The 13305-nt window shown below is 42.8% G+C and overlaps 1 protein-coding gene across 1 annotated transcript in view; it reads right to left on the minus strand.

Annotated features, from left to right (window-relative positions):
* LOC126473593 (uncharacterized) overlaps positions 1-13305 on the minus strand; it is a 608171-nt gene that overhangs the window by 114243 nt on the left and 480623 nt on the right. The window contains exon 4 of the mRNA XM_050100740.1: positions 12663-12806. Coding sequence (XP_049956697.1) covers positions 12663-12806 — 144 coding nt within the window. The remainder of the gene's footprint in view (positions 1-12662; positions 12807-13305) is intronic.

Raw genomic sequence — 13305 nt, forward strand, 5'->3', positions numbered from 1 at the left:
GTTCAGCAAACTAGCTCGTGTAATAGTTTATTCCACAAATTAAGAGCAAACAGTTGTTACTTTACTCATACTTTGCTTTTTTCCATTCTTATCTGCAGCGTGGAATATTGCTACGGGGTAATTACCAGGAGCTAAGAGAATATCAGGTGGTAGAAGCAAGCAGTCATTTGTGTTGGGATTAGCACCAATGGGGACTTGCAGAAGCTACTTTAAATATCTTCGCATAATGAAGGTGCGTAGCTTGTACATATGTAACTGTTTAATATATGCTAGAGAAAATGTGGTGAAATCCAGCGTGCTATGTGATGTGGATGTACACAGTACAAGGAACAGTCACTTGGATTTTCCTTCTTCAAGCTTTTTCTTAAGTGATAACCAAAACGTGCTTTTAGTTTTTATTTAAGCTTTTTTACTTTCTGTGACGCCATATGTAACTGATTATTCCGCGAAATGCAAGTCCACTGTGTAGTTCGACAGAGCTAATTGTTTGAAAAATGCTGAAAGGCGAATTAAGATTCTGATTCTTATACAAGACTAGCAAATATTAAAGAAATGGGGGACTGGAAAATTGTATGAACACATTTGACATCAACGAGAATAATAATGTGTTGTGTGACAAACTCACAGTTTACTATAGTTCTACTAAATTAATTTGTGTAAGTTCCTTGAATACTCCTGTACCCTGGAGAGCAAATAGAATCAGAAAATCATGCAAAGTAAGCATTAATGAATACGAGTGGTATGTGGTTAATTCAGAGTACGGATTGTATTATAAAATTTTGAGCAAATTCAAAGGGTCATCAAAACACACGTATTTTCAACACAAAAACGTTACTCTAACATAGAAACATTGGAAAAATGAATCAGGAAATGATTCAAATGGCTCTGAGCACTATGCGACTTAACTTCTGAGGTCATCAGTCGCCTGGAACTTAGAACTAATTAAACCTAACTAACCTAAGGTCATCACACACATCCATGCCCGAGGCAGGATTCGAACTTGCGACCGTACCGGTCACGCGGTTCCAGACTGAAGCGCCTAGAACCGCACGGCCACACCGGCCGGCGAATCAGGAAACTAAGAAAATTTCTTCAGAGTGGAATAATGAACTGACCAAAGACAGCTATAAAATTCCAAACAGTTTCAACTTGTTTTTGGTAGCAAGTTATCAGTTTGTGGTCGTGTGGTTAGCAATACTGACTCTAGATCATGGGGAACCGGTTTGATTCCTAGCAGGGTCGAGGTTTTTCTCCGCCTGGTGCTGTGTATGTGTTGGTGTGCTTACATCATCATCATCATCATCGAGGCACAATCACCGAAATGGCGTCGGAGTAGAAGACTTGCTCCAGGCTCCCGAACTCTCCAGAAGGGAATTTTTTAATATGCAGGCGATTATTTGGGCCTGAAAACTGTTGGTGGATAGCTACACTTCCCAGGGAAAGCATTTCATAACAAGTCCGATAAATTTCAACTTCCGTTTTAGCTTTGTGCTTAATTTATTTTTTACACGTTTTTGTCCACATAAGCAGATCAGTTGCTACCGCTGCTTTACATATTAGTTCATTTTCCGTACCAGAACTTCGTAACACACTGGCGTTCGAAATACTAGGTGAAATTGCTTGGTAAATGACTCGTGTGTAGCGGGCTCGAAAAATCGATTGCAGGCGTTATCTCTGTCGATCGAGATCGTCGGCGATTATTGCTCGTGTGTAGGGCGTCTCTTCACAGGAGACGGCGGTTGCCAGGTACGCTTCGCGCTTGCGTCAGTGAGGCTTGCCGGGAGCTTTGCATGGCGCGATCAGCTGGTCGCCACGTGCGCGCATGCGCTTGAGCGAGGTCAGTGCGGAGCCGGGCCGTCTGGCACCGACTGTGGCGGTCGCGTCACGTGACCTTGACTCGGACGCGGCTGTCAGCTGTTCCAGCTGCTGGCACCATCACGGGTGGGGAGTGGGTTGGGGGGGGGGGGGGGCGGCGGACCATGCCCCGCGGGCGGCCTACTTGCCAACATCTGGATCGCGCCCGGCTGGCGATTTGCGAAAAGCGGTGCTGGTGATTTTCCATCCGCTTTCATTACCCGCTCGAGGGGCACTGGTACCTAAATACCTCGTTTACATCCAAAAGAATGAAAGCGAATACAGTCTAGCGAGCGTTCGTAGAATGTCTTGCTGACGCATCTCTGTAATATCAGTGTGAAAGTTTAGTTTGCGATGGAGAAAGAGAGTAATGGGCACCTTAGTTTTCAGTCCTGAAAGACCTAAACCGAAACTAGGCACCTGGAGTAGATAATATTCTGCCAAAATTACTGAAGTCCTTGGGAGAGTTAGTCATGATAAAATCATACCAACTGCTATATGAGACAGGCGAAATACCCTCCAACTCAAGAAAAGTGCAGTGACTTCAACTGCAAAGAAATCAGGTGCTGACAGGTGCGAATATTATCGAACCATCAGAACCCATGAAAGCTGCCTTATTGTTATTATTATTATTTTAACTGATAATCGATACACACATTTCACTTCATACAACGCTAGTTACAATCATGAATGAAGCGAGTACGTCATTTTGACAAAGCAAACAAAATGACTTAGGAAATTTTTTTAGCAAACGTGGAACTTCGCTCGGAATTAACTCCCCCCTTTAGGATTACTCTAAAACCTTGCATGTACGTCGGTTGACGCTATTCGCTGGCTTCGCATTGTAGCTAAGGGAGAAATTTATAAACGGGACAATCTGTCGAATGGCCAGCATTTAAATTCTGCTTATTTGCAACTGGAGACATTCATGTTAGGTTCTGTTTTGTGTTTCAATGGCTGTTAAATCTCATATGTTTCCTGATGTCTGGAGCGATAAGTGAAGCACTTAAAGATTTTATTCAAGTACGTCTAAGGAAGAAGCCTCCATAAAGTACGAATAATGTAATGTAACACACACATACGATTACTTGATAAAGTGTATTTGGTCTGCTGAAATGGATGTAGCATAATCAAGGGAACAGTTTATTTAATTATTAAGGTGTTACACTGAAAGCTCTTAAAATAATACCGATAATTCTATGGAGTAGTTACAATTACCTTGAACGCAGTCCACAAAAGCAGGTCTTTTGTATATGTTTGGTCAACTTTAATCAGCATAATAATGCATATTCGTATTTATTTAGCCTGAAAGAGGTTATCCTGCTGTTCATTTTTAAGAAAAATAAGTACAAAGGCTTTTGCATCTTCATTCCGTTCCTACCTGACAGAGGCAACGATGTAATGAAATTATCCTCTTTCTCGCATGAACTAAAATCCACCTCATGATTAAGGCACACCCTTCGAAATGCATTGTGCAAAAGGAAAAAAAAAAATGTTACAGTGATGAAACAGGTTTTCTTAATCCAAATATTCATTCGAGCACACTCGCAACACAAGCACCATCAGTGAGCAAATTGATATTTCTCTTTGTTCGGTACTTTGTGCGCTGAATCTGAAGTGCCTATTCTATCAGCGATAGCACGTCCACTCCTGTCGACTTCACCGCTCCCGCAAATCACGTCGATAACAACAGCAGTTCGCATACGAAACGGCAGGTGAATGCCCTCTTCACTTCGAGGTCTGAAGCGAAGCGCACGAGAACTTCCTTTGACGGTTCACTGAAAGCTCCAGAATCAGTGAAACTCTAGTGAGCACCTGCGCATACGAAATGAACACGCGCAGATGGAAATGAATTGCGCCTTGTGAACCCGAGACGGCGAAACGCCTTTTGTTGTTGTGGTCACGTTACCTCGACGCGCAAGGGGTAATAAGAGCAGCGAGCGAATTTAAGGGATGGCACTGAGGTAGACTTTTAGTTTCAATGCGTAAATTGAAATTTACTCGAAGTTTTTATCTTCGTCTACCTCTACATGATTACTGTGCAATTCATAATTAAGTGCCTAGCAGAGGTTTTACTGAACCACCTCTAAGATACTTCTCTACCGTTCCACTCTTGAACAGCGCGCGGGAAAAACGAACGCTTAAATCTTTCCGTGCGAGCTTAGATTATTACTTTTATTTTATTACGATCATAATTCCACCCTATGTAGGAGTGCGCCAACAAAATATTTTCACTCTGAGGAGAAAGTTAGTGTCTGAAATTCCACGAAAAGATCTTGCCGCAAGGAAAAGCGCCTTTCTTTTTATGATTGCCACCCCGATTCGCGTATCGTATCCATAGCATCCTCTCACCTATTTCGCAGTAATGCATACATCAAAAAAAGTTTTGCATCACTTCGGTTCCGAGAGTTCCGGAACCTGTACAGAAAACTGGAACGGACGTCAACATAAACATCGTTTCGGCCCTTTTTATTGCTAATGAAAACCACACAATGCATGTTGTACCACCATACAGCGAGACCTTCAGAGATGGTCGTCCAGACTGCTGTACACGCCGGTATCTCTAATACCCAGTAGCACGTCTTCTTGCATTGATGCATGCCTGTATTCGATTCGGCGTAGATCCCTCAGAGTGGTTGATAGGCCACGTCGTCCATAAACAGCCCTTTTCTATCTATCTCAGGCTTGTTCGATATAGTTCATGTCTGGAGATCATGCTGGCCACTCTAGTCGAGAGATGTCGTTATCCTGAAGGAAGTCATTCACAAGATGTGCACGATGGGGCCGCGAATTTTCGTCCATGAAGACGAATGCCTCGCCAATACGCTGCCGATATGGTTGCACTAACGGCCGGAGGATGGCATTCACGTATCGTACAGTCGTTACGGCGCCCTCCATGACCACCAGCGGCATACGTCGGCCCCACACAATGTCACCCCAATACAGCAGGGAAGCTCCACCTTGCTGCACTCGGTGGACAATGTGTCCAAGATGTTCAGCCTGACCGGGTTGCCTTCAAACACGTCTGCGACGATTGTCTGGTTGAAGGCATATACGACACTCACCGGTGAAGAGAACGCGATGCCAATCCTGAGCGGTCCATCCGGCATGTCGTTGGGCCCATCTGAATCTCGCCGCATGGTGTTGTGGTTGCAAAGGTGGACCTCGCCATGGACGTCGGGAGTGAAGTTGCGCTCTGTTTGAGTCGTAACACGACGTCCTGTGCTGCACGAAAAGCATTATTCAACATGGTGGCGTTGCTGTCAGGGTTCCTCCGAGCCATAACCCGTAGGTAGCGCCCATCCACTGCAGTAGTAGCCCTTGGGCGGCCTGAGCGAGGCATGTCATCGACAGTTCCTGTCACTCTGTATCACCTCCTTGTCCGAACAACATCCCTTGGGTTCACTCCGAGACGCCTGGACTCTTCTCTTGTTGAGAGCCCTTCCTGGCATAAAGTAACAATGCGGAGGTGATCGAATCGCGGTATTGACAGTCTAGGGATGGTTGAACTACAGACGACACGAGGAGTATACCTCCTTCCTGGTGGAATGACTGGAAGTGATCGGCTGTTGGACCCCTTCCATCCCATAGGCGCTGCTCATGCATGGTTGTTTACATCTTTGAGCGGGTTTAGTGACATCTCTGAACAGTCGAAGGGACTGTGTCTGTGATACAATATCCACAGTCAACGTCTATCTTAGGTTCTGGGAACTGGGGTGATGCAAAACTTTTTTTGATGTGTGTACAAAACGAGCTGCTCTTCTTTGTAGTTTTTCGATGTCCTCCGTTGTTCCTATCTGATTAGGATTCCACACCGCACAGCAGAATAGGGCGGACAAGCGTGGAGTAAAGCAGTCTCTTTAGCAGACCTATTGCATTTTCTAAGTGTTTTCCCAATAAATCGCAGTCTCTGGTTTACTTTCGCCATAACATTATTTATATGGTCGTTCCAATTTAAGTTATTCGTGATTGTAATCCCTGAGTATTTAGTTGAACTGAGCGACTTAAGATTTGTGCGTTTTATCCTGTAACCGAAATTTAGCGGATTATCTTTAGTGCTCATGTAGATGACTTTATACATACTTTACTTTACTTTACACGTGGCTAAGGCCTTATCGACCATACACCTGCTCTACGAGCCTCTTCCAATTATTTCTATCCAGGGAAATTGTTGTCCAATCAGAGTTGATGCCCATCCTAGCTGCATCTTCCCGGATATTCTCCATCCACCTAATTCGAGGTCTTCCTCTTCTTCTCTTTCCTTCTAATTTCTTAGTGGATGCTATTTTGGGTAGTCTGTTTTCCGGCATCCTTGCTACATGACCAGCCCAGTTCAGTCTTCTCTTCTTTAACATTTCCACAATGGTACTATGTTTGTACAGCTCCCGTAGTTCTTCATTTTTCCTTATCCTCCACTCCATGACATTTTCATCGAAGATTGGTCCAAATATTTTTCTTAGTATTTTTCTTTCAAATATCAACAGTTTTTCTTCATCTTTTTTCCTGAATGTAATAGCTTCACATCCATATAATGCTACTGGTACAATAGTTGACTGATAAAAACGGATTTTGAATTCAGTACTAAGTGATCTCATCCTTAAAATTTTGATACAGCTGTAAAAAGTTCTATTAGCTGCTGCTAGACGGGCGTCTATTTCTATTTCTGCTCTATTGTCTCTGCTAAAAAGACTCCCTAAGTACTTGAAGTGGTCAACTGCCTTGAAAGTGAGACCATTTACGGTCAGTGGTGTATTCTTTTGGAGTTTTTTACTTATGACTAGATATTCTGTCTTTTCTTCATTCACATGAAGTCCAGATTTCTCAGCTATTTTGTAATAATTTTGCATCATCCTGATTAATTCAGCTTTTGAAGTGCTTATTAAGGCTACATCATCTGCATAAGCAAGTCTAGTAATGTTCTGTCCCTGCAGTTGGATCCCTTGTGGATTAGTTTTGGTGAATTCTCTATCAATCTTCTCTAAGATAATATTAAATAGAATAGGTGAGATGGCATCCCCTTGTCTCAGTCCAGTGTACACCTTAAAATTTTCAGTCTCTCCTGCAGGTGTCTTAACTTTGCATATGGTTTCTTCCAAACACATTTTAACTAATTTGATTAATTTTAATGGTATTTCAAATTGTTTCATGGTGTTTAAGAGTGTCTGTCGGTGTATGCTATCATAGGCCTTCTTGAAGTCTATAAATAGAATATGGATATCTACATTAAATTCCCATGCCTTCTCATTTATTTGTCTCAATGTGAATAAGTGATCCAAAGTGGATCTGTTAGTGCGGAAACCACATTGGTAGTCCCCAATCAGTTCTTCGGTTATGGGAATCAGTCTGTGTAGTATACACATCGACAAAATTTTATACGTGACATCGAGTAGGGCAATTCCTCTGTAGTTATCACAGACAAGGGGATCATTCTTCTTAAAGATGGGGCATATAATTGCAGTTTTCCAATCGGCCGGTATGTTTTCTGTCTCCCAAATTGTTTCAATTAAGGAATGTAGTTCTATTTCCAATTGTGGTCCTCCATTTTTTAAAAGCTCAGCATATACCTGGTCTTCCCCACAGGCCTTGTTGTTCTTTAATTTCTTTATTGTTTGTCTTATTTCATTTACTGATGGTGTGGTGACTTGTATATCAACTGTATCTGGTTCTTCAAACGTAAAGTAATATTGTGGATCATTGCAGTTGAGCAACTTTACACAGCTGCTCAACTGCAATGATCCACAATATTACTTTACATTTGAAGAACCAGATACAGTTGATATACAAGTCACCACACCATCAGTAAATGAAATAAGACAAACAATAAAGAAATTAAAGAACAACAAGGCCTGTGGGGAAGACCAGGTATATGCTGAGATTTTAAAAAATGGAGGACCACAATTGGAAATAGAACTACATTCCTTAATTGAAACAATTTGGGAGACAGAAAACATACCGGCCGATTGGAAAACTGCAATTATATGCCCCATCTTTAAGAAGAATGATCCCCTTGTCTGTGATAACTACAGAGGAATTACCCTACTTTATACTTTTCATTATTTAGAGTCAAGTGTAATTTGTTGCACAATACAGATACACTGTATAAATCGTTTTGCAGTTTGTTTTGATCGTCTGATAACAGAATCATCTGCAGGCAATCAAAGACGGCTGCTCAGATTGCCTCCTAAATCGTTTACACAGATCAGGAACAACAGAGGGCCCGTAAAACTTCCCTGGAGAACGTAAGATATTACACTTGTTTTACTGTACGACTTTTCGTCAGTTACGGCGGACTGTGACCTTTCAGACAGGAAATCACGAATCCTGTCGCACGACTGCGGCGATACCCGATAGGCGTGCAATTTGATTAGAAGTCCCTTTTGAGGCACGGTGTCAAAAGCCTTCTGGAAATATAAAAATATGGAATCAGTTTGACATCCCCAATCGATAGCACTCCTCATTTCGCGAGTATAAAGAGCTAGCTGTGTTACACAAGAACGATTTTTCTGAATCTGTGTTCACGTTTTGTCAATAAATCGTTTTCTTCGATATAATTCATAGTGTTCGACACAGTACATGTTCCAAAATCCTACTGCAAATCGAGGTTCGTGATGTGGGTCTGTAATTCAGCTGATTGCTCCTAGTTCCTTACTTGGTGTGACTTGAGCTACTTTCCAATCTTTTGGTACGGATGTTTCTGTGAGCGAGCGGTTGTATATGATTGCTAAGTATGGAGCTACTGTATCAGCATACTCTGAAAGGAACCTGACTGGTATACCTGCAACATCAGGTCTTGCCTTTATTAAGAGATTTAAGCTTTTTCGCTGCATCGAGGATGTCTACTTCTATCCTCAATCAAATAGGAGATATACTCCAGTGAACTGGATGTCTCTGTTTGAAACACCGCGTAATTATTGTGTAAAGGGTATACGTTCTGCCTTTCCAGTCCCACCAATAGGGGCAACGCTGTAGAAAATTTTACGTAAAACAACTTTTATGTCGAGTTGAAAGAACTAGCGAAAACAGTTAATGAATAAGATTTTGACTTTGAGAAGAGTGACCCAAAAACACTCTCAGACAAAAAATTGATGCGTCCAGAGGACAGGAACGGATGCAAATGTAAGTCGCTACACATACACGCCATCGGCGGGTACGTAACTGATTAGGAAAGCAATTCTCTGCGACAGGTAGAACGGAAACCGGAGCGCATCAGTAATGTTGGTGTTTAGTGTTGTTACCAAGGCTGGTAGTGTGTATAAGAGGTGTGGTCAGTGGCAGACGTTAAGTGATCACTGAAGGACGTGGAGATGAAGTGTACTGGTGTGAGTCAGCGTTTTTAGCTCTTGAAGAGTTTGAAAAGGGCCTCATTGTGCGTCTCCATTCGCCGACTGGTCAAATCTTGCAATACCCAGATGTGTGTGTGGTGGCAGTGCTCCAATATTGTAAGGCATGGGAACGGGAGGGAAGGCGTACTCGCTGTCAAGGCTCCGATCGACCACATCTGACCGTTACATTACATTTATACTTGTTCCATAGATCATGAATATTACATTTCCTAATTATGTGGAACATGTCAGTTTAACATAAGTTTTCTGTACACAATACTTTTTTTACGGTTACTGCTACAGATCTAAAAATTCACCTATTGAGCAGAAGGAGCTGTCATAAAGAAATTCTATTATTTTCTTTTTAAATTTTGGTTGGCTATCTGTCAGACTTTTAACGCCATTTGGAAAATGACCAAAGATTTTTATGGGACCATAATTGACCCCTTTCTGTGCCAAAGTCAGGTTTAACCCAGAATAATGAAGATCATCCTGTCTTCTACTGTTGTAGCTATGTAGTAACCCAGAATAATGAAGATCATCCTATCTTCTAGTATTGTAACTATGCACTAATGTAATATTTTTGAACTGGGACAATAACAAATTTCATAAGTGAATATATGTATTGGGAAGGTACTGTTAATATCCTGAGTTCCTTAAATAAACGTCTGCAGGGTGATCTTGGGTGGTCTCCAGCTATTATTCTCACTACACTGTTTTGTGCAATGAATATTTTTTCTCCTAATGATGAATTACCCTAACATATGACGCCGTATGAAAGCAGTGAATGAAAATAGGCGCAGTAGGCTCATTTACTGATACGTTTATCTTCAAAATTTGCAATAACCCTAACAGCATAAGTAACTGAACCTAACATTTTCGGTATATCATCAATGCGTTTCTTCCAATTCAATTTCTCATCAGTGCACAGACCCATAAATTTTGAATATTCTGCTTTAGCAACAGCCTTCTCAATGTCTATATTTATCAATGGCGTTATGTCATTTATTGTACATAATTGCATGAACTGTGTTTTCTCAAAATTTAGTGAGAGTCCATTTGCAGAGAACCACCTAATAATTTTCAGAAAGAGATTATTTACAATTTACTCAGCTAATTCTTGTTTGTTGGATGTGATTACTTCACTTGTATCATCAGCAAAAAGAACTAGCTTTACGTCTTCACAAATATAGAGTGGCAATTCATTAATATGTATTAAGAAGAACAATAAGGGACCCAAGACTGAACCCTGTGGGACACAGTTCTTGATAATTCCGCATTTAGAGAACTCTGTTGATTTTTGCAGACTATCTGTACTGTTAATTTCAACCTTCTGCATTCTTCCAGTTAAATATGAATTAAACCATTTGTGCACTGTCCCACTCATACCACAATACTTAAGCTTACCTAGAAGAATTTCTTGATTGACATAGTCAAAAGCCTTTCAGAGATGCAAAATATCCCAATGGGCGATGTTCGGTTATTCAGAGCATTTAATATTTTATCAGTGAAAGCATATAAAGCAGTTTCTGCTGAAAAGCTGAGAGCATCGCTGAATAATCCACCAAGCGTGATGTAACCCCTTCATACATTTGCTTGTCATCTGAGAACAACTCCGGGCAACATTCTGTCTCATCCAGCACCATTAGCCGGACTAGCTGCAGCTGGACTAGTGAATTGCCGTCGCATACGTAGGTGAACGTTAACACCACAACGCGAACGACTACGTTTGAAGTGGCCCATGTCTAGATGGAGTGCTGATGAATAGTAAGCCATCGGATATGATTTCAGCTCACAGCCGGTAGTGATTGAGGCAGCCCTGATGCCACAATGGTACATCACACGCATCCTGCGTCCTTATGTGTTAGCTACCGTGCGACACTATCATGAAGATATTTTTCAACAGGACAGTGCTGGTCTACTTCTACATCTACAAACACACTCCGCAAGCTACCGTACGGTGCATGGTCAAGGGTATCTTGTACCACTGCTAGTCTGTGCTTTCCTGTTCCACTTACAAATAGACCGACGGAAACACGACTGTCTATATGGTCCACACGTCTCCGCACGAACCTTAATTTCTCGTATCTTATCTTCGCGGTCCTTACACGAAATTTACGTTATCGGCAGTAGACTCGTTCTGCAGTCTGCCACAAATATATGTTCGCTAAGTTTTCGCCATAGTGTACGGCGAAAAAAAGTCATCTCCCGTCAGGGCATTCTGATTTGAATTCGCGAAGCATCTCCGTAGCACTTGGTAGAGCAGACCTACCAGTAAAAAATCTAGAGTCTCGCCTCTGAACTGTTTCGACATCTTCCTTTAATCCGATCTCCTGGGGATCCCAAACACTCGAGCAGTACTCAAGAATTTATCTCCTTTACAGGTGAGCTACGCTTTCCTAAAATAATTCCAGTAAACCAAAGTCGACCAATCGTTTCCCCACTACTGCCCTTATGTGCTCATTCCATTTGATATCGCTTTGCAGCGTTATACCCAGATATTTAAACAAAATGACTGTCTCAAGGTAGCAAACCACCAATGCTGTGTCGGAACATTACCGGGTTATTTTACTCTCTCATCTGCCTTAACTTACATTTTCTACGTTTAAAGCAACCTATTCACCACACCAACTAAAAATTCTGTCCAGATCATCTGGTACCCTCCTACAGTCACTCTACGACACCTTCCAAAAATGGTTCAAATGGCTCTGAGCACTATGGGACTTGACATCTGAGGTCATCAGTCCCCTAGAACTTAGAACTACTTAAACCTAACTAACCTAAGGACATCACACACATCCATGCCCGAGGCAGGATTCGAACCTGCGACCGTAGCGGTCGCGCGGTTCCAGACTGAAGCGCCTAGAACCGCTCGCCCACAACGGCCGGCTCGACACCTTCCTATACATCACAGTGACATCAGCAAAAAGCCACAGACTGCTGCTCACGGTGCGCCAGATTATTAATTCATATAGAGAAGACTCTCACATGGCACGTGTCTCTGAGAACTGCCTGCGTGATGTTGAGGTACTTCCATTTCTAGCAAGATCCCCAGATATGTCCCCAATACGAAGAGTGTACGACCAGCTCAGACGCCAAATCCGTCCCATTGCCAGTATTCAGGATATCATACACCATTTACGACATTTATGGGCCGACTTGCCTCAGAAGAGGTTGGAACTGCTTTATGACACCATTCTCAACTAAATCAGCGCACACATCCACGCCAGTGCGGGTGCAACGTCTTACTGATGTGGGCTCATGCTGTCAAGTTCTGTATGTAGAATCGACTCTACTTTGTAGCCACTGAAATGACGTCACGTACCCTCTGAGCCCATGAAGTGTCATTTCGTTTCGCCCTCCCATTCTGAATTCTCAACGTTTTTGTCAGGTAGCGCATAACAGTAAATTGTGTCATGCTGCTTTGCTTCAGCTTTGTTTTCTGAGTGAGCAGGAGTTAGCGGGTACTACACGGCTGGGGCTTACCTCCCACGATGGAGTAGGTGGCGAGGATGTGCGCCATGCTGTTGGCGGGTGCGGTCAGGATGAGCCCCACGGCGCTCAGCACGCAGCCCACGAGCGCCACCTTGCGGTACGAGTAGATCTTGATCAGCGGGCCCACAAACAGGCCTGAAACACAACGAGAAAGTGTCTGTGGGTCAGTACCTGGAGCTGCGCTGATGACGGCGGCTCCTTGTACCTGTGGGAACTGACTGGGGCGTGTCTGCAGAGGATGTTGTGTGGAGAAGGATGTGGGACGACTATGTGGGATGGAAATTATAAATAGCATGTACTTGTTACGTGATGCGTGAGATCGCAGCCGGAGCGAGAAAATGGGGAGTTCGTGCCTTGTTTGGGATGAGATGGGATGAATGGGTCAAGGTTGGAACGAAGGGTAGGTATCAATGGATTATTTCATTGTCTGGGGCATGGAAAAATATTGGCGAGGAGGTTACATTGAGAAGGTTGTAAGATGACTATATGAGATGCAGCTGGTGGATCGGGATGTTGTGGTAGGAGGCCAATGCCAGCTGAGCAAGTGGTGTTTGTTTGGCACAGAATGGGTAGGGTAGGTCATGGTAATAACAAAGAATTGAGTTCAGGAATGTGCCCATTGTCTTGGGTGTGA

The sequence above is a fragment of the Schistocerca serialis genome, chromosome 4 (assembly GCF_023864345.2).
Source record: "Schistocerca serialis cubense isolate TAMUIC-IGC-003099 chromosome 4, iqSchSeri2.2, whole genome shotgun sequence".
NCBI lineage: Eukaryota > Metazoa > Arthropoda > Insecta > Orthoptera > Acrididae > Schistocerca > Schistocerca serialis.